Source organism: Schistocerca serialis, chromosome 10 (genome assembly GCF_023864345.2).
Source record: "Schistocerca serialis cubense isolate TAMUIC-IGC-003099 chromosome 10, iqSchSeri2.2, whole genome shotgun sequence".
NCBI lineage: Eukaryota > Metazoa > Arthropoda > Insecta > Orthoptera > Acrididae > Schistocerca > Schistocerca serialis.
This window is the reverse complement of record NC_064647.1, coordinates 100,237,948-100,261,047: the sequence shown is the minus strand read 5'-3', so window position 1 is coordinate 100,261,047 and position 23,100 is coordinate 100,237,948. Positions and strand designations below refer to the sequence as shown.

The window sequence follows — 23,100 nt, the reverse complement described above, 5'->3', positions numbered from 1 at the left end:
TGTTTTGTCCCTTTTACATATTCTTATTTCACTGGCTTGCCTGCGAAAGTGTGACCTCTATTACATGAAAGTTGACGTAATTTATAGGTATGCTTGGTGTCGGAATATCAGTTAACGGACTCGTAAGCAAGAATAAAATGGAATAGGTGCCGGAAATCTGCTAATTGCACGATCAACGAATGTCGCAGTTTGGCGTCATTAACGGTGAGAAATAGTCATGTAGCTGTAATTATAGCTCCAATAAATTAAACTTACTTAAATACTTTATTTTTTCTTAACAATTACATGTCTGTAGGTCTGGTACACTTTGAAATTCCCGCGCTACAGTACTTTAGTGCGTCGCTAGATGAACCAAATAAATAAATAAATTTGCTACTTCATCTGCAGTCAGGCGTAGGAATATTATTTGCTTTGAAGAGTGGAAAATAATTTTTGGAAATTTTTCGGGAAAGGGGTGTTAGCTAACTCGGTTTTTTCATTAACGATATAGACTTGATCTGCAGATATTCCTACGCCTATCTGCAGATGAAGTAGCAAATTTGTGTGTTACTATAATTCTCATGATGCTAAATGTAAATAAATAATGTACTGTTTCACCTACACAGTACTAAAACAAATGGAACAACTTTATAATTAATGTAACAGGTATCCGCTCAGAAACTCACAAAATCAATGTCTCTCTGTGCTAGTGTAAAAGGCGTTTCAGTTGCATAAGTGAATGTATGATTTTTTTCAAAACATAGGACATCTTCAAATGTTACAATATATCGAAGCATCTTTGGCATATGTTTGTAAGCACTTTGAATGTATCAAAACATGTGGTGCGTGTTAGAAATCTTTTCTGTGACAAATCTAAAGTATTCAGTGAGAAAAAATTACGTGTGCAACGATAAGAATGCAGTGGGAATGTATTCACATCTGTTGGACGAATGTTATGAAAACAAACACTCCAAACCGACATTTCACGTAAGTCACATCCAATGAAAAATCTGTAACGCAACTATCTGTGTGGCGTGCTTCTAATTATATATTATTTATGTTTTAGGACAATTAATCTGTAAAAAAACGCACCCCATGTTGTAAGGAAAGCATGTAAACCGTCTGAAGATGAAACATAATGATTCGAAACCGGTAACGGTACCCTTGGAATAAAGGAACTGAAAGTAAATTTGTGGCTGGTTGCTGTCCCAACACCATCAAAATTTGTCTTCAAATAACAGCCACGATCTCCAACCATGTCTTCATATGACAAATTTGCACAAATGACTTACAAGTTCGTGGTGCCCTCCATCGGTAATCCTGGAATTCAGTATGGTGTTGGCCCACCCTTAGCCTTGATGACAGCTTCCACTCTCGCAGACATACGTTAAATCAGGTACTGGAAGGTTTCTTGGGGAATGACAGCCCATTCTTAAAGGACCTGCACTGAGGAGAGGTATCGATGTCAGTCGGTGAGGTCTGGTACGAAGTCGGCATTCCAGAACGTTTCAAAGGTTTTTTATAGGATTCAGGTATGGACTCTGTGCGGCCCAGCACATTACAGGACTGATATTGTCGTGTAACCACTCCGCAATAGGACGTGCATTATAAACAGATGCTCGATCGTGTTGAAAGATGCAGTCGCCATCCCCGAATTGCTCTCCAGCAGTGGGAAGCAAGAAGGTGCTTAAAACATCAATGTAGGCCTGTGCTGTGATAGTGCCACGCAAAACAACAAGGGTGCAAGCCTCTCCATGAAAACCACGACCACACCATAACGACTGCCTCCGAATTTTGCGGTTGGCACTACACACGCTGGCAGATGATGCTCATCAGGCATTCGCCATACCCACACCGTCCCATCGGAACGCCACACTGTGTACCATGACTCGTTACTCCACACAACGTTTTTCCACTGTTCAATTGTCCAATGTTTACGCTCCTTACACCAAGCGAGGCGTCGTTTGGCATTTATCGGCGTGATGTGTGGCTTGTGAACAGCCGCTCGACCATGAAATCTGTTTTCTCACCTCCCGCCCAAATGTCATAGTACTTGCAGTGGATCCTGATGCAGTTTGGAATTCCTGTGTGATGGTCTGGATAGATGTTTGCCTATATCATATTACGACCCTCTTCTACTGTCGGCGGTCTCTGTCAGTCAACAGACGAGGTCGACCTGTATGCTGTTGTGCTGTAAGTGTCACTTCACGTTCCCACTTCACTACCACACTGGAAACGGTAGACCTACGGGTATTTAGGAGTGCGGATATCTCGCGTACAGACGTATGACACAAGTGACACCCAATCACATGACCACGTTCGAAGTGCGTGAGTTCTGCAGAGCGCCCCATTCTGCTCTCTCACGATGTCTAATGACTACTGAGGTGGCAGCACAATGCACCTAACTTATGTGTTTGGGGGTGTCCGAATACTTTTGATCACATAGTGTACGTTCGCAGAGAACAACAGCGCTTTTCTGGGACACTCCTGACGATTCCTTTGCCTCTGCCGAACACACGCCGTCGAGGACAATGTACTGCGTTATGTTACTTAATAAGGCTTCGAGTCACTCACATGTCTATTCCGTACGCTTGTACCTATGTTAACAATCTGCAGTGGGGCACCGTGTCAAAAGCTTTCCGAAAATTTGGGAATATGGTATGTGTCTGTTGCCCTTCATCCATTTTTCACAGAATATCATGTGCGAAAAAGGCAAGATGAGTATCACACGAGCCATGCTTTCTAAATCCGTGCTGATTTGTGGACGGAAGCTTCTCAAGCTATTGGAGGTTTAGTATATTCGTACTGAGAATATGTTCAAGGGTTCTCCAGCAAACCGGTGTTACGGATATTGTTAAGTACAGCGTGGTAGCAGCAGGAATAATGTGAAGCAACCGTAAAGGAAATGGTCAGAGGAAGAGCAGATTTCGCATATGAAAAGTCCACCTAAATTCTGAAAGGGTTAAAAGGAAAGCTGTTAGTATTAAGAGATCAAGAGGAATTCCTGATTTGAACGAAGAGGAGTAAGAGAGAATGAGAGAGAGAGAGAGAGAGAGAGAGAGAGAGAGAGAGAGAGAGAGAGAGAGAGGGGGAGGGAGAGAGAGAGAGACGGAGGGACGGAGGGGGAGAGAGAGAGAGAGAGACAGAGAGAGAGAGAGAGAGAGAGAGAGAGAAAGAGAGAGAGAGAGGGAGGGGGCAGGTGGGTGGAAGGAGTAAACTGATGCCCTCTCTGAGTGGGACGAACTGCCTGCTAAAGAAGAAACGTGCATCAGTTTGGTGGACAAAAGGAATCGGACATTAGAGTCAGAGCGACAGTTTTCTATGACCGAACAAAGGAAAACAGATAGATAATACAGCAACGGAGTTTCTCAAATCATCGGGAGAAGTTGCAACCAAATGGTCATTCAAGTTAATGTGTGCAACCTATGTAACTGGAGCTATTCCATACCACATTCGTGAGAAAGTCATCCACAAGATTTGAAATATACTACTACGTGATCAGGTCCAGTGGACCGCACGTATCTACAACTTTCCTTGTATTCTGTCCATTGCTGCTATCCGCCATTCGTCCACATCTATTGACACTTGGTTTAAATCTTCATGGAGTCCATCCTTACAACGCTTCTTGGGTCTCCCTGGCGGTCTCTTTCCTGTAGGTGTGAAATCCAGGAGCTTCCGAGGCCATCTGTGATCTTCCATCCGGGCCACATGGCCGGCCCACTGCATTCGTTTGGCTTTGACAGTTCCTGCTATGTTGGGCTGCTGGTATAGTTCCTCAAGCTCTTGGTTGTATCTGATCCTCCATTCCCCTATATCTGCATGCAGAACCGGACCGAAGATGTCCCGAGGCACTTTTCTCTCAAAAACAAGGAGCTTATGGAAGTCCTGTTTCCGGATACTCCATATCTCACAGCCATATAGAACAACAGGCTGGATCAGGGTTTTGTATAGTCGAATCTTGAACTGGAGAGATATCTGGAGCGAAGCAGTTGTGCTAGGCTTTGGTAAGATCGGTTTCCTGCTCGTATTCTGGCATTGATCTCTGCTTCACATGACGAGTTCTCAGTGAAAAGTGCCCCTAGGTATTTGAATTCTTGCACTCTCTTGTAGGACTGGTCCCCAACCTGCAGTGATTGTAGATGATCAGCAGTCTGACAATGACCACGCGTCATGACGAGGTTCTCTGTCTTGGCTTCGTTTATGTTTAGCCCAAATTTGCTGGCAGCCTCATTTAGCGCTTTGGTCATTTGCTCCAACTCCTCTTCCGACCTAGAGAGTAAACAGATGTCGTCACCATAGGCTAAGTATGGAAGTCTCTTTCCTTCGATTTCAATCCCTTCGTTCTCTAGGAAGGTCTCGCGTACGATCTTCTCGAGGGCAAAGTTGAACAGGATTGCAACTGCAAACAGCTATGTCAACCTGCCAACTCATGCATGTATTTCGTCTTTAAACGTTTACTCTGTTCTGTTCCATACTCTACAGCCTTCCGTACCGTCCGATCCATTGTCGCCACTGCTTCCTCTTTCTTCAGATTTGCCTCCACATGCAAGAAAGATAGAAAACCTATCGCTCTCCTTCTTGGTCTATCCCCGCTACTCCTTTGTACAAAAGGCAGTTGTCCTGCAACTGTACAGGTTCACATTACTTCATCAACTACACTCGAATCTAGTTTGGAGCTTATAGTGATGGCAATGATACTATCGATTAATACAAACTGTCGTACTTACCACAGTCATGTTCATCATACTTGCTAGGATGTTCATTATATTTGCTAGGATACTACGTCACCAGTGATGCTATTCGTTATTGTTTGAGTCAGTGCTGTCGCGCTGAGTGCGTTTAGCAAGTCATTCGACGTCGTTCACGTGATGTTTGAAAAGCATCAGTGCGATGTGGTGATTACTTTATAGAACATATTTCTCCACTGTGAAAAAGGTCTTGTGACTGAAGCCGGTCGTGAATAAATTGAATTGCAAGACAGCATTGTTTTCATCACGCATTTCAACGAACAAGTGATGGTTTGTATCATTAGAATAATATAGCAATATTTTTTTTGTAAATAAGTTATACACAACTGCAACCAGTCACTTTTTTTTAATAATAATGCTTTATTCCATGAACCGGTTTTCGAACCTTTTCAGGTACATCTTCAGATGGTTTCGGGAGGATTCGGGAAGTTACATCATTACTGGTAGTAGCATAATGCTGGGTGCTGGTTCTATGGCAGAAAGATGGGCCACACTTTAATGTATCGCCATGACTATAGCTTATCTGTCGATATGGATGTAAATTTAGTTTTTACTTACTGCGACAGTATAGGCGGCTTTTTTCGTATCTGTCTGCCTCCATTTTGATGTCCAGAACACTTTCACACAAACTATATTAGTTTACACTTTGACAGTGACACTTTTCCAGCATGCGCTTTACAACTGTTGCTTGTAACAAAGATCTTGACAGAAAGATATGGCATAAGCCTACTTTGTACAGAGATGTAATTTGTTGTTCTTTACATGTGATAAAGTCGATATAACAACAAGTATTTTAATCAGAATGGCGATAACGTGAAAGCACAAGATAAAATAAATAAGTAAATTACTGCAAGAACAAATTTCAAGTGATCTGATATCTTATTTCTACTTGTATATTACAGGCAGTTTTTTTAATAGCAATTATCATGTTTGGCATTAACATGAATCCCAAGAAGTCAATAATACAGAGTTATTGTATCTGCAGTGAGATGCAGCTGTCTGTATGACTAGGACCTGTATATTTAAATTAATAACAAATCTTCAGATGAACTGTTGGCTTATTTCTGTTGTTACGTTAACATGATCAGGGGTATTATCAAGAGCAGAATGTGTTTATTTCAGCTAAATGTATATGTATAAGAGTTATAGTGATTGTAATGGACTAAAGCTGTTTGTATGGCTGTACATTTAATATTTAAAAAATCATGAACAAAAATTCTTTAACTGTTGACTTATTTTTATTCTAACATTAGAGTGATCTGGGATATTGGTAAAGGCAGCTTCTGTTTGTTCCAGCTAGAATTAATATGTATAAAGTACTGATTTATGTTAGCAATGGAGGGCTTTAAGCTATAGTCATGGCGATACATTAAAGTGTGGCCCATCTTTCTGCCATAGAACCAGCACCCAGCATTATGCTGCTACCAGTAATGATGTAACTTCCCGGATCCTCCCGAAACCATCTGAAGATGTACCCGAAAAGGTTCGAAAACCGGTTCTTGGAATAAAGCATTATTATTAAAAAAAAGTGACTGGTTGCAGCTGTGTATAACTTATTTACATTCAATATACAGTCACGGTTCTAACATATCCGTAATAGATAAGCATAATTTTTTTTTCGGTGTAGCACTGGGGTTACATTTGGCCACGACCTGCATTTTTGTATTCCAGTGGCAAAGTTTCCGTCATTTATTTGCGATTAATTGTGTGTTTTCTGAGCATTGCGAATATTTCAATTATTTTATAAGGCAAATAGTATTTACATCACTTCATTAAATTTTGTTGAATCACTCTAATTATTTTTAAATTGGGCATCTTAATCTTATTTTCTCCAAGAGCAATGCACTGGCTATCAATATATCAGTCAATATAAACTATAAACTATCTAAGCGCCGCAACTGACAGCATAATGCACCCAGTGCGTTGTGATACGGTAACAGTGACGGGTTCCTATGGTATTCACCAGTACTCTAGAGCAGTTCTGCAGTATGTCCTGCTGCTAAGGACGCGGAAGTGCTGTCCAGATAACACTGACATAATGGGCTAAGGCTCGACTTTCACCAGCGTGTGTCCACTAGATTAATAAGACAAGATAAACTGGTACTGAAAGTGAAAGGCAGTTGTGACATTGGAGTTGGCTATACGTGGCTAAGACATGCTCTAGGATTCGTATGTATTTTCAAGCACGCATGACAAATATCTTGTTTTTATAAGCCCGTTAGGGCACATGGGTGGTAACGGATGATACTCCTACAACGGTTTCGAATCAGCGGTGAATCGATGTAGGACGTATCTACATCTGCTATCTAGAAATCACGCTACGATGTACCTTACCTGTTACATTCACGAACGGCACATGGGAAAACCAACCATCGGTAAAGAAACGTAAGATAGCCAGTTTCTCTACGCTTCTCATCGTGATGGGGAGGAAGTAATATGTTTCTCGACTCTCTCGAAATTTCGACAGTAAGCCTCTCCGTGATACGCAATGCCTCTTTTGTGGCGTGTGCTTCTGGAGTTCGTTGAGTTTCTCCATGACACCTTCAGGTGAAGCGAACATGTGACGAAAGGTGCCACTCTTCACTGGATCCTCTCCATCTGCCGAACGAGTCGTTCTTATATTACTGTGGATGAATTACAGCTCTTTATGATTGTCCCAATGAATCTCGGTGTATCGTCATCTGAGCTGTATAACTGCGCCGTAGTGGATGACTCGGCTGACACCAAATTGATTGCGAAACAGATGTGGCATTCCCATTTGCTGCTACCGTCTTTATCCGACTCCAGATATACTGATTCCCATTAGTTGCGACCTTATTTTTCCATAGCGTACGTGTTGATTCCCATTCTGATAGTAACATAATGTAAGTACAGTATAAGCAAAGCTGCAACTGTCAGGCATAAGTAACGAAATTATATAGGTGGAAGAAATTTGCAGCAAATGTTTTTAAGATATTCATATCGGGTAGTGGTTGAATCAGCTTCTAAATTTATTCTTTTATGTAGATTTGCTCATCCCGCATGTTTTTTTGGAAGTAGTTTTCTTCACGCTTCTCATTTTAACGTAAATTTCAATCTGAAAACCCTTTCATGTCTCTAACAGAAGGAGTACGTTTATCCGATAAGAGTAAAACTGACTGTTCAGTTCCGAGTGGCAGTCTTAACAACTGTTAGTATTCCGTCGAGAACCACTACTGAAGTCGGTCCACATAACGGGTGGAAAGTCGTTATTTGCAAAAATAAAGGTATAAAATAAATAATCAAAAAAGTCCTCCAGATGCGCACCGCTAGGTCTGCGGGACATTAAGTCTTAGACGAAGCAATCTTCAGTTTGGACGCGGGACAGAGAAGGCAGTCCAAACAAAGTTTACAGGCGTCTTCCAATTCATATTCCTGCGATTTAAAAGTATTTGACAATTCCGGTGACTGAATGTTTCTACACTGTGTGTGCCCGAGATGAAGTCTCCAGCCCTTTATGTACGTTCGGGGACAAACCTAAGCAGTTGCTGGGTGAATTGCCGTCTCAGAGGCAAAGTGTATAATGTCTGTATTCGTATTATATGTTTTTAAGGTGAGAGTTTTGACTATGTGTCAATGGATCGTTCTCTTCGAGGTAATTTATAATGTTCGAACACAATATGTGCTCCAAAATCGTGCTGCATATCGAGGTTAATGGTGTGGGCCTGTAATTAACGTATTACTCCTACTGCCTTTCTTGAATATTGGTGTGACCTGTGCAGCTTTCCAGTGTTTGGTTACGAATCTTCCGTCGAGCGAACGGGTCGTATATCATTGTTGCATCTGAGGAGCTTCTACACTATTTACCCGAACAATGAATTGTGCTAATCGAAGCTGTGCAGTTCCTCATGCCAGGTATTATACTGCCTAAGTGTTACTTGCGGAATTTGAATAAAACGTATCTGAATATCAATTTAACATATCATTGTATTTTAAAGAGTGAGTACCTGCATTCAGGTCACAGTTCTGGATGTTGTGCGCTATCTCAAGCCAGCTGTCTACTACAACCTCTAGCGCAGACTTGTCGTTAGACAACTTGAAGACACACGCTTCGCAATATGCGAGGTGGCTGTGTGACCGTAGACACACATTTGCCAACTACACTCCTGGAAATTGAAATAAGAACACCGTGAATTCATTGTCCCAGGAAGGGGAAACTTTATTGACACATTCCTGGGGTCAGATACATCACATGATCACACTGACAGAACCACAGGCACATAGACACAGGCAACAGAGCATGCACAATGTCGGCACTAGTACAGTGTATATCCACCTTTCGCAGCAATGCAGGCTGCTATTCTCCCATGGAGACGATCGTAGAGATGCTGGATGTAGTCCTGTGGAACGGCTTGCCATGCCATTTCCACCTGGCGCCTCAGTTGGACCAGCGTTCGTGCTGGACGTGCAGACCGCGTGAGACGACGCTTCATCCAGTCCCAAACATGCTCAATGGGGGACAGATCCGGAGATCTTGCTGGCCAGGGATACATGCGGACGTGCATTGTCCTGTTGGAACAGCAAGTTCCCTTGCCGGTCTAGGAATGGTAGAACAATGGGTTCGATGACGGTTTGGATGTACCGTGCACTATTCAGTATCCCCTCGACGATCACCAGTGGTGTACGGCCAGTGTAGGAGATCGCTCCCCACACCAAGATGCCGGGTGTTGGCCCTGTGTGCCTCGGTCGTATGCAGTCCTGATTTTGGCGCTCACCTGCACGGCGCCAAACACGCATACGACCATCATTGGCACCAAGGCAGAAGCGACTCTCATCGCTGAAGACGACACGTCTCCATTCGTCCCTCCATTCACGCCTGTCGCGACACCACTGGAGGCGGGCTGCACGATGTTGGGGCGTGAGCGGAAGACGGCCTAACGGTGTGCGGGACCGTAGCCCAGCTTCATGGAGACGGTTGCGAATGGCCCTCGCCGATACCCCAGGAGCAACAGTGTCCCTAATTTGCTGGGAAGTGGCGGTGCGGTCCCCTACGGCACTGCGTAGGATCCTACGGTCTTGGCGTGCATCCGTGCGTCGCTGCGGTCCGGTCCCAGGTCGACGGGCACGTGCACCTTCCGCCGACCACTGGCGACAACATCGATGTACTGTGGAGACCTCACGCCCCACGTGTTGAGCAATTCGGCGGTACGTCCACCCGGCCTCCCGCATGCCCACTATACGCCCTCGCTCTAAGTCCGTCAACTGCACATACGGTTCACGTCCACGCTGTCGCGGCATGCTACCAGTGTTAAAGACTGCGATGGAGCTCCGTATGCCACGGCAAACTGGCTGACACTGACGGCGGCGGTGCACAAATGCTGCGCAGCTAGCGCCATTCGACGGCCAACACCGCGGTTCCTGGTGTGTCCGCTGTGCCGTGCGTGTGATCATTGCTTGTACAGCCTTCTCGCAGTGTCCGGAGCAAGTATGGTGGGTCTGACACACCGGTGTCAATGTGTTCTTTTTTCCATTTCCAGGAGTGTAGTACCGTTTATGGCTTGTAATTCATGCTATCCTTACAGGCAAGAAAGCCGCACGAAACATAATCCGGTTAAAAAGAATAGTAGATTCTGGAAAGATTATATTTTATCGCCGTGGCTAGGTCTCATTCACTCTCTCTCTCTCTCTCTCTCTCTCTCCTGCACTAAGCTCTTCATATCAGAGTAGTACTTGCACACTATGTTACAGTTATTTGTTGGATGTATTCCCATCTCTGTTTTCCTTTGCACTTTTTACCCTCTACAGTTTCCTCTACTACCATGGGCGTTATTTCCTCACGCCTTAGTACATGTGCTGTCATCTTTCCCTTCTTCTTATCAGTGTTTTCCGTATGTTCCTTTCTTCACCGATTCTGCAAAGAACTTTCTCGTTACTTATCATTCCACGACTCCGCAGCACCACATCTCAGTTGCTTCAGTTATCTTCTGTTCCGGTTTTCCCACTCTCCATGATTCACTACCATACAAATTCTGTGCTCTAACGTACTTTCTCACACATTACTTTCTCAAATCAACGCCTATGTTTGACACCAGTAAACCTCTCTTGGCCGGGAATGCGTTCTTTGCCAGTGCTAGATTGCTTTTCATATCCTCCTTCCATCGTGTGTCATGGGTAATTTTGCTTCCAGGACAGCAGAATTGCCTAACTTCGTCCCCTTCGTGATCCAATATCTTTATATGAAATTTCTCGGTGTATTCATTTCGGCTACATTTCCTTGCCTTTCTCTTATTCAGGCTGTCTGTCAATACGCATTTTGTGCTGATTACATGTTCATTGCATCCAACAGATCGTGTGTTATTTCTTCACATTCACTAAAGACAGCAATGTCGGAAGCAAATATTGTCGTTGGTATCCTTCAAAATGCTTCAAATGGCTCTGAGCACTATGGGACTCAACTGCTGTGGTCATCAGTCCCCTAGAACTTAGAACTACTTAAACCTAACTAACGTAAGAACCCAAAAGACAACATTTACGATGTTTTAGTGAAATGGTGATATTAGAAGTGATGTGCTCCAAATATTTAATCTCTTTTATAACATGTAGAAAAGGAGATTTTAGATTTAATATGAAATATTTCCTGCCAGACAAATCTTTCCATTCCATACCAGCCCAGACAGCCGACATCGTTTTCGGGATTTAGGGAGGGAATCCAGCCCCAGATAAGAGCTGGGCAGCGTGTATGTACAATAATGGCCATTAAAATTTCTACACCACGAAGATGACGTGCTACAGACGCGAAATTTAACCGACAGGAAGAAGATGCTGTGATTTGCAAATAATTATCTTTTCAGAGCATTCACACAAGTTTGGCGCCGGTGGCGACACCTACAACCTGCTGACATGACGAAAGTTTCCAACCGATTTCTCATACACAAACAGCAATTGACAGGCGTTGAATGGTGAAACGTTGTTGTGTTGTCTCTTGTAAGGAGGAGAAATGCGTACCATCACGTTTCCGACTTTGATAAAGGTGGCGTTGTAGCCTATCGCGATTGCGGTTTATCGTATCGCGACATTGCTGCACGCGTTGGTCCGGATCCTATGACTTTTAGCAGAATATGGAATCGGTGGGTTCAGGAGGGTAATACGGAATGCCGTGCTGGATCCCAACGGCCTCGTATCACTAGCAGTCGAGGTGACAGGCATCTTATCCGCATGGCTGTAACGGATCGTGCAGTCACGTCTCGATCCCTGAGTCAACAGATGGGGACGTTTGTAAAACAACAAGCATCTGCACGAACAGTTCGAGGACGTATGCAGCAGCATGGACTATCAGCTCGGAGACCAAGGTTGCGGTTACCCTTGACGCTGCATCACAGACAGGAGCGCCTGCGATGATGTACTCAACGACGAACCTGGGTGCACGAATGGCAAAAAGTCATTTTTTTCGGATGATTGCAGGCTCTGTTTGCAGCAACATAATGGTCGCATCCGTGTTTGGCGGCATCGCGGTGAACGCACATTGGAAGCGCGTATTCGTCATCGCCATACTGCCGTATCACCCGGCGTGATGGTATGGGGTGCCATTGGTTACACGTCTCGGTCACCTCTTGTTCGCATTGAAGACACTTGGAACAGTGGACGATACATTTCAAACGTGTTACGACCCGTGGCTCTACCCTTCATTCGATCCCTGTGAAACCCTATATTTCAGCAGGATAATGCACAGCCGCATGTTGTAGGTCCTGTACGGGCCTTTCTGGATACAGAAAATGTTCGATTGCTGCCCTGGCCAGCACATTCTCCAGATCTCTCACCAATTGAAAACGTCTGCTCAATAGTGGCCGAGCAACTGGCTCGTCACAATACGCCCGTCACTACTCTTGATGAACTGTGGTATCGTGTTGAAGCTGCATGGGCAGCAGTACCTGTACACGCCATCCAAGGTCGTTATTACGGCCAGAGGTGGTTGTTCAGGGTACTGATTTCTCAAGATCTATGCACCCAAATTGCGTGAAAATGTAACCACATGTCAGGTCTAGTATAATATATTTGTCCAATGAAAAGCCGTTTATCATCTGCATTTCTTCTTGGTGCAGCAATTTTAATGGCCGGTAGTGTAGTTTCTAGGCACACCCCGGGCTGGTATGTACGGTCCACCTAAGATGCTCGCTGCGTAAACGTTCAGACATCCGTATGAACATGAGATTTATTCCAGATGCAGGCAGCTGGGGTACACAGAGATTTCGTCCTGGGGGATGGTGGCTTCACGAAGGGCATCCCGCCACCAACTGTACCGATACTGAAGAGGTTGAAAAAAATCAGCCAACCACTTCCAAAACAAAGGTTTATTAGTCCTTGACCTAGGTTTCGATATTTATAATAATTTCTTCTTCTTCATCACAAGACCATCTTCTGAAGAAGATATTTTTAGAAATATCCAAACCTAGGTCAAGGGCTACTAAACCTTTGTTTTTTCAACCTCTTCAGATTTACACAGTTCCTGATTCGCAGCCACGTTTAAGATTTGTACTAGTACTGACAAATCACATTTGACAATGCTGAGCCCATAGAGAACGGGGAAAAGCCAAGGATGAAAGCAAGATAAGGAGTTTCCATTCCAAAGGAAAAAAAATGTCATTCCGAGTGTACTAACAGGTGCGACATGACTGTCACATACCGCTATGTGATATTGTTACATTATTCTGCCACTGTTTCGTGATTACTTTACTGACAGGACTGGGAGCGTTTGGTTGAGAGGGACAATTTGCATCTTTCTCCGTTGGAAAGTGCACTCCTTGGATGGTCTCTATTTCCTATTATCTAAGATATTGTTCTCACTGTAACTTTGGTTTCGTTATGTTTAGAGGACAAACACATCCAAAAGCCACTGGTAGTTAAAGAGTGTTCCTCAGCTAGTTTCAGTGTTAACATACTATTATTGTCATTTCGAAAGCAGTTACAATACATATTACGGTACATGCCAAGAACACCACATTCATTATACGATCGTAGAGGGATTGTTACTGTAGAGTTATATTTTGTCATCATGTAAAATCGTTGACAACCTACATGATATTTTCACTTCGTATTTGGACATACCAAAGAAATGGTAGTTAAATGACGTCCCTGGCATGGTCACAAAAGGAATATAACGTTCTCGAAATGTACTAAGTTAATGTATCTAAATTAGAAATGACGATATTGATTACCTATTGGCAGTATGTTCGGTACATCCGCTTACAGTGCAAGCTGCAATGTTGCTTTAGGTTTAATAATGCTAAAATGTGTATGTAAATTTCAGTATCACTTCAAAATGGCAATAAAGCCGAAATTGCAATACGCACCAAGAATGAAAAAATTACAAATAGCTAAGTGGAGAGGCTTCGGAACAGATAAAGGAAATGTAACTTCTGCAAAAACCACGAAAGCAAATATTTTTTCACGAATTTTTTTCATCCCGACACCGGAACGAAATGAAGAAGCAAGAGTTTTAATGAATTCAGGGAGGACACGTTGCGAATTACACATCTACAGCAGCTTCGTAATATTATTCAGCATTACAATTCTCAGCAAGAATATAACAAGACATTATGTACCGCTTGCTCTATAACACCAAGTATTACGGCGCTGAGATAGAGTCAATACTCCATCGGACTGCTGAAATTAAAATACCATACCATCAAAGTATTCCGAGAAGACGAACATAAAACCACTCGCGTCAAATCAAACAAGAATCTTTTACGACCCTAGTCACGCATGTATAAATGGTTACGTTTGTGGGATGTAATTCACGCCAGGATTTCGGTCGCGATAGTCGTGCCAAAACAGACTCGTTAAAACATGTCAAAACAGATTTTCATACGCTGTTATTTTATTGCCAAGACCAGTTTCATTCGCCTGTAAGCATCTTTAGAAATGTCAGCTGCAGAAGCCGTTGTTTATTCTTTTCGAGAGTAGGTAAAGGAGATTTAAAAACTACTCTGAACTATTTCATGTGCTCAGTTCCTTTTGTTCCTTACCCCAGAATGTAATGAGCTATTGGTAACGTGTATTGCGTCTCTTTACTTTTTTGTGAAACCTGTTTCACTTGTAACTTGAGTAGTGACACAGGCTAATGCTTTTAGTGTGGTATATTTCAAAGCACCTTGTTATTTATTATTCTGTAACTAGCATAATTCAATTATACACAGTATGTAAATCGACTCGTGTGACATCATTTCGATAGCAATCGCGCAGGTCATTTGTGGAATATGTTCTCACAGAATATCTTGAAAATAGTTCTGATGGTGGTCGGGTAAATTTCGTGTTAGATTACCGGAAGGTAATACGCGCTGTACCACACTGGTCACCAACAAGTTTCAGTATCCTTAACATCTATCACAGAGAGCTTCAAACAAATGAGCTGAACAGCTACCATTGCTGAAAAATGCACTCCACAAAAAGCATAAAGCAGAACACGGTAGTGCTACTTACGACAGCCAAGATCAAAAATTCTCGATGTGCTAGAGGAAAATGAAGTCTTTAGCAGCAGAAAGTGCTCTCCAGACCAAGCTTAAGTGAACGCTGAGAGATAAGTAAGAACGAGCATTTTAACATTTTTGAGGAGCTGTTCTATTCACTTGATATTTTAGTGCCTCGTATTAAAGTGTGGTGTATTAATAGACACTGAGGTGACGAAACTCATGGGATAGAGATTTGCACGTATAAAGATGGTGACTGTATTGCGTTTTTTTTTTCCTGACTAGTTGGATGCGACCTGGTCCGCCACGAATTCCTCTCCTTTGCGAACCTCTTCGTCTCAGAGTAGCAGTTGCAACTATCTCCTTTCTCATTTATTCCAATCTCTGTCTTCCTATACAGTTTTTACCTTCTACAACACCCTTTAGTACCACAGAAGTTACTCCCTGATATCTTAAAAGATGTCCGGTCACGTTGTCTCTTCTTCTTGTCACTGTTTTCTACATGTTTCTGATTCTATGCAGAAACTCTACATTCCTTACCTTATGTCCACGTTATTTTCAATATTCATCTGTAGCACCACGTCTCAAATGCTTCGATTCTCACCTGTTCCTGTTTTCCCACAGTCCGTGTTTCATTACCATACAATGCTGTGCTCCAAATGTACATTCTCAGAATTTTCTTCCTAAAATTACGGCAAATGTTTGATACTACTACATTTCTCTTGGTCGGGAACGCCCTTTCCGCCAGTGCTAGTCTACTTTTTATGTCCCGCTTAGCGTGTCACGGATTTTTCTGATCAGGTATCAGAATTCCTTAACTTCATCTACTACGTGACCAACACTCATAATGTTAAGTTTCTCTTAGTTCTCATACCTACTACTTCTCATTACTCCCGTCTTTCTTCGATTTACTCTCAATTCATATTCCGTACTCATTAGACTGTTCATTCCATTCAGTAGATCACGTAATTGTTCTTCACTTTCACTGAGGATAGCAAAGCATCAGCGAATTTTAATTTCACCCCCGAATTCTACAGTTTAAATTGTCACCTTCATATGTCAAAAAGTGACACACTTTTTGTTATGTTTAAACAGTCTAATAATCGATATTAATTATAATGAATTTTTTTCCCAAATTCGCGTGTTGCATACAATCTACATACATCAACAATTCTGCCACTCATTGAAGTACGCATTTTCGCACCTGGTGGAAGCAACTAATGAATTTGGCGTCGTACTCAAGTCCCCAGTTGGACCTCTGAGTTCTTCAACAATTTTCTAGCAATCATATTTCTTTTACTTCGGCGCGAATAAGCACAAACTTTGTATATCTTCTTACTAAAGAGCCACAATAAAAATATACATCCATTACGATGTTTAAATGTATTCTTCTGACGACATATATTTGTCCAGGTCGCCATAAAACATTATGACAACCGACCTACTATTTATATAAACCCGTCCAGGCGGTAGCGGCGTCACTTGGCGAGGAATGACTGTAGTTGTTTAATATAGATAAAAGCAATTAAGAATAATCCAGCGTCAATTAGACTACTGGCCATTAAAATTGCTACACCAAGAAGAAATGCACATGATAAACGGGTATTCATTGTACAAATATATTATACTAGAACTGACATGTCATTACATTTTCACGAAGTTTGGGTGCATCGATCCAGAGAAATCAGTACCCAGAACAACCAGCTCTGGCCGTAATAACGGCCTTGATACGCCTGGGCGTTGAGTCAAACAGAGCTTGGATGGCGTGTACAGGTACACCTGCCCATGCAGCTTCAACACGATACCACAGTTCATTAAGAGTAGTGACTGGCATATTGTGACGAGGCAGTTGCTCGGCCAACACTGACCAGACGTTTTCAATTGGTGACAGATCTGGAGAATGTGCTGGCCAGGGTGGCAGTCGAACATTTCCTGTTTCCAGAAAGTCTCGTACAGGACCTGCAACATGCCGTCGTGCATTATCCTGCTGAAATGTAGGGTTTCGCAGGGATCGAATGACTGTTAGCAGAATATGGAATCGGTGGGTTCAGGAGGGTAATAAGGAACGCCGTGCTGGATCCCAACGTCCTCGTATCACTAGCAGTCGAGATGACAGGCATCTTATCCGCATGGCTGTAACGCATCCCTGAGTTAACAGATGGGGACGTTTGAAAGACGACAACCATCTCCACGAACTGTTCGACGACGTTTGCAGCAGCATGGACTATCACCTCGGAGACCATGGCTGCCGTTACCCTTGACTCTGCATCACAGACAGGAGAGCCTGCGATGATGTACTCAACGACGAACCTGGGTGCACGAGTGGCTAAACGTCATTTTTTCGGATGAATCCAGGTTCTGTTTATAGCATCATGATGGTCGCTTACGTGTTTGGCAACATCGCGGTGAACGCACATTGGAAGCGTGTATTCGTCATCGCCATACTGGCGTATCACCCGACGTGATGGTATGGGGTGCCATGGATTACACGTCTCGGTCACCTCTTGTTCGCATTGACGGCACTTCGAACAGTGGACGTAACATTTCAGATGTGTTACGACCCGTGGCTCTACCCTTCATTCGATCCCTGCGAAACCCTACATTTCAGCAGGATAACGCTCGACCGCATGTTGGTCCTGTACGGGCCTTTCTGGATACTGGAAATGTTCGACTGCTGCCCTGGCCAGCACATTCTCCAGATCTCTCACCAATTGAAAACGTCTGGTCAATGGTGACCGAGCAACTGGCTCGTCACAATACGCCAGTCACTACTCTTGATAAACTGTGGTATCGTGTTGAAGCTGCATGGGAAGCTGTACCTGTACACGCCATCCAAGCTCTGTCTGACTCAATGGCCAGGCGTATCAAGGCCGTTATGACGGCCAGAGGTGGTTGTTCTGGGTACTGATTTCTCTGGATCGATCCACCCAAATTGCGTGAAAATGTAACCAGATGTCAGTTCTAGTATAATTTACCTGTCCAATGAATACCCGTTTATCATCTGCACTTCTTCTTGGTGTAGCAATTCTAATGGCCAGTAGTGTATTCGCAACTGCAAATATATTTCATGTATTTCGTCAAGTTACGTTGGCACGTAGGCAGTTCGCCTTCTTTTAAATTTCCTACTCACTTACGAAGAGAAGTCACGGGGAAGCGACAGCCAACACGTCCGCAGAGTCGTGGAATAATACTGAGGAAAGCAGGAGCTGGAATTCAGCGTTACGCGCACTACCTCCAGACATCTCAAGCTTACGGGCATATTCAGATACTTAAATCCTTATTTTCTTACTCCATTCTGCTTACATCATCAATAACAATGTACTCGCCCTGGAAAGTAACGCTCTCTGAAATCAAAGTTTTGCGTTATGGCTCTAACTATATGGTGTTTTATCCTGTGTGCCTATTATTAGTGCCGATAAACAGTAACGCAGCATTCATAGGCTATATTCGTTACCTCGTTTCCTCTTGCGTCCCTGTAATGTAAACGCTTTTCCACAGATACAAGGGAATCGTAGCGCACACTGGTAAAGTGTCTGCAAATGCTCGTTCGTTAATGTTAGCCTCCATTTTCTTCCGTGTAAAAAATGGCTTAAGATTAATTCCTGTAAGGGGATGGGTTTGTGCCACAAGTCTCTTTATGAATATACCCAGCGAGGTGGCGCAGGGTTTGCACACTGGACTGGCATTCGGGAGGACGACGGTTCAAATCCGCATCCGGCCATCCTGTTTTAGGTTATCCGTGCTTTCCTTGAATCGCTTCAGACAAATGCCGGGATGGTTCCTTTGATACACTCTTTGTTTGTGCATAGTCGGCGGAACGTTAAACACAATCGTCCTTCTGTATCAACATTGCTTTCATTTGATATGCACGACCTGTTTCGACATTTTTTTTATCATTTTCAGATACTTATACAACTACTCTTTCTAGTTTGATGTGCTCGAGGGTTTATAAAAAAAATAATAACAAGCACCTGAAAATAAATTCACGTAGCGTGGTAGCAGAAATGTGTTTATTTTTACAAAATTACGTTATCTTCATGTTTTAATCGCTCTGTTCATAGCGTCAGTTTTGGTTTGCAAGCGAAAGACCAACGCAGGATTACATATATCACTGCTGAAATCGACGCTGGAGTAAATGCAAAAGAGTACGAGACAAATGTTGACGATGAAGTAATGGAAAAATTGCTGCAGAGCACACGGCGGATAGATCCCTAGTAGCCTTTAGATTGCGTGGCGGACAGATGCTCGTAGCGTGATAGCGTGGACTGGATTTTCAGATGCGTGCTATTGTAAATAAATATGTGTAAAAAACAAGCATCTGACGATGAGCATAAATTCTCGAAACGCGTCGGAATGACCGAGATGAAACTGCATGTGGTGGTTTACATCTAAATCTACATTCATACTCTGTAAACCACTTTGAAATGCATAGCAGAGGATACTTTCCGTTGTGCCAATTGTTAGGGCTTCTTTCCTTTCCATTTACTTATGGAACACCGAAAGAAGGATTGTTTAAACGCTTCTCTGCGCACTGCGACTGATCTGATATGGTTCTCGCGATCCTACGTAGTGACGCGCAGCAGATTTCTAGATTCTTTACTTAACAAATGACATAGAAGAGTTAAATATAACAATGAAACAAGTCGAAGGCAAAGAAAACGATTCTAAGTAGGAGAGATAGGCACGAAGTACAATCATCAGAATGATAACAATATCACTGATGAAGAAAGACGTCCACAATCAGTAAGAGAAAAAATATTCGAAACTGTATAGCAAGTCGAAATGGAGACCGTATTTTATGTGGACTGAATGAAGTGTTCCAATGTGGGTGTTAACTATGTAATTAAATATACAATAAGACAATGTAAAAACAGAAATACGTAAACTAAAGATGATTATTAAGTTTAATTATGACGTATAAACTACCTAGCAGAATGATATAAAAATTGCAATAGATTTAGGAGGTAGTAAAAGTGAAAGGGGATATTGCTTGGCAAAAAGCGTTACAACAACAAATGCTGGTCTAGCAAAATCGAACTAGAACGCTGTATCACGGTCGTAACACCAGAAAATTTTGTACTTGTGAATGCGTCACGATGAAGTAAAAGCTGGAGGGAATACAGGTACTTGAAAGAAGGACTGTTAGAAAAATGATGTGTGCAATACAAACTACGGACGGTTTCTACGAAACTATTGAGTTAACAAGAACTAATGGTAAAGCGATGATTAACCTTCTTTGATCATTTCTACCAAAGGGCCGAGAATAATCTAACGAAACAAATATTTCTGTGTTTGTGGAAAAATATATTGACAGTAGTACGAATTGCAGAGATTATAAAAGAAATAAGAGAAACAACATAACAGAATTGGAATTAACATAAAGAAACCTTTTCAGGAATTAAATACTAAGTTGAGAAGCGTTTCAGTGCAGAAGATATGACGAATTTGGAACAACATGGACAAAAAAACGGAAAAGTAAGTTTCGGGCAAGGCGAGGCAGTACTGGCAAGAAAAAAACAATAACAAATGAAGAAGAGCTACTGGGTAATTTACGTGATTCTAGTTTCAGTACAAAATTTAAAAAAATCCGGATAAGCAGAGTAATACTCGCACACAGACAGCTCGTCAATTTCAGGAATCGAGAATTCTTAAATGTCTATTATCGGTATCGATACATGCAAAACATGCATCTATCTGTTTCTGAGTTAAGGGGTCTTAGCAGAAGAATAGACGAAAGTCGGATAACAAAAGACAAAAACATTTCTTTTTCGTGTGATATAATTTCAAATTAACAACTTTAGGGATTTTTCTTTGCTTGTACTTAGAAACCTTGCTTCTTGCGATGTATCGTGATTCTAGGTCAACGGAAGCCACACTGCTGCTCCTGAATAAGTTTGCGAGTATAAAACATCTGACATAAATGGCTGCCTGGTTTCATTATATTGACTGAGAAGCTCAAACGTTTTCCACCGCCAAGGAGCTATAGAGCTTAGCATGAGACATAAATATCGACTTGATACGTAAATCCGTTCCTGAGAGTCGGACAGACTGCTAATTGGATAACAGGTGTTAAATTATTCTTTCGTGTGACATAATTACAATAATTTTCGGAGTTTCTGCTTCAGTTTTACTGTGAAACCTACCTTCTTGCCAAATTTCATGATTCTAGGTCAACGGGAAGTAAACTATAGGTTTTGATGAGTGAGTTTGCAAGGATCAAAATATGTGACATTAAGGCTGCCTCTTTTGTCTGCGCTGATTTAAAGAAGGTTAAATTTGTTTCTTCGCCAAGGGACTATAGACCTTAGTATGCGACATAAATTTCATCTTGATTCGTCTACCGTTGCGGGGAAAAAAGGGTCTTAAGGGACGGACGGATATACAGACAGTCAGATAACGAAAGACCACTTTTTTTTTGCGTGTTGTGATTACAAACCAACAATTTTCGAATTTGTTTCTTTCAGTACTACTGTGAAACCTTACTTCTTGCCAAATTGCGCGATCCTAGGTCTATGAAAAGTAACCTAAAGGTTCTGATGAGTGAGTTTACAAGTGTCAAAACGTCTCATATAAATGGCTGCGTCTTTTTAATGCACTGGCCTAGAAGCTTCAGCTTTTTACATCGCCAAGTGGACATAAACTTTAATATGTGACACAGATTTCATCTTGATACGTCCACCCATTCCAGAGAAAAGGGGTTTCTAACGATCGGACAGACAGAGACCAACAAAGTGATTTTGTAAGGGTTCCGTTTTTACCGACTGAGGTACAGAATCCCAAATAAATTTATAAAGTGACAGGTACAAACTTAAAGCCTTTGTGGGAAATGACGTTCTCTTGACACTTTTATCGCATTTTCGCAGTGTCTGAACAGTGTTTGTTTCGAGGGAGTCATGGCTGCAGCAGCGGACGTTTCACCAAGAAATTCACTAGATAATAATCTAGCTGTTATGAAACTTCTTGGCAGATTAAAACTGTGTGCCGCCCGAGACTCGAACTCGGGACCTTTGCGTTCGACCTAAGCTTCTGTAAAGTTTGGAAGGTAGGAGACGAGGTACTGGCAGAAATACAGCTGTGAGGACGGGGCGTAAGTCGTGCTTGGGTAGCTCAGTTGGTAGAGAACTTGCCCGCGAATGGCAAAGGTCCCGAGTTCGAGTCTCGGTCCGGCACACAGTTTTAATCTGCCAAGAAGTTTCGTATCAGCGTACACTCCGCTGCAGAGTAAAAATCTCATTCAGGAATCTAGCCGATAATCGAAATAGGTAGGCAGGTCAGATAATCGCGTTAAAATAAATCAAATGGTAACAGCTAAGTTCGCAGACATTCTAGACGAACTGTTATAGCGGTGCCTTTAGAATTTCACCGCACAACTTTCGTAGAATATGACACAGTATTACAATTTTGTATTTACCTTGCTGTTCCATGCTGCCGGCTTGAAGACATCGTGCGGCTGCTGCTCAAACACTTGTGTCGCCATGGTTCACGGTGATTCTACTCGCAGACGGCACAAGAGGTAACGCAGAGAGCGGCGGGAGCTTGTCAGCAGAGCGCGTAGTCTGGCGAATGGCTTGCAGCGAGGTACGCGGCGTTTGCGGAGCACCTGTTGTGTCGCGTGTCACGGCGGTGGGCACCGGTTAGCGGGTCGGGTCAGCGCGTGGTTTGCGCGGGGCGCGCGCTGCCGCGAGTGTTTTATGCCGGCGTCGCCCGGCCACCGCCTCCCGGCATGCACCGCGCGGGCGTCGCTCGACGCCGACAGCGCCTCTGTCGGGCGTGCACCGAAGCGCAATTCGCCAGCCACCTACCGGCCAAGGGCGCGGAGGTGTGGCGGTCAGGTGTTTTTGTATGTATGTGTGTGGCGGGGAGGAGGGGTAAGGGGGGGGGGGGAGGTGGAAGGAAGCTACTGAACTCCAGAGAGCGGTCAACGGCGGTAGTGGAAAGAGGGGAACCACAGA

General features: G+C 43.0%; 1 protein-coding gene across 1 annotated transcript in view; it reads right to left on the bottom strand.

Annotated features, from left to right (window-relative positions):
• LOC126424859 (arylalkylamine N-acetyltransferase 1-like) overlaps window positions 1–22,839 on the bottom strand; it is a 251,708-nt gene extending 228,869 nt beyond the window's left edge. Inside the window, exon 1 of the mRNA XM_050087673.1 lies at window positions 22,560–22,839. Within this exon, the coding sequence (XP_049943630.1) occupies window positions 22,560–22,625 (66 nt within the window). The 5' untranslated portion in view covers window positions 22,626–22,839. The remainder of the gene's footprint in view (window positions 1–22,559) is intronic.
• Between the last annotated feature and the right edge of the window lie 261 nt (window positions 22,840–23,100).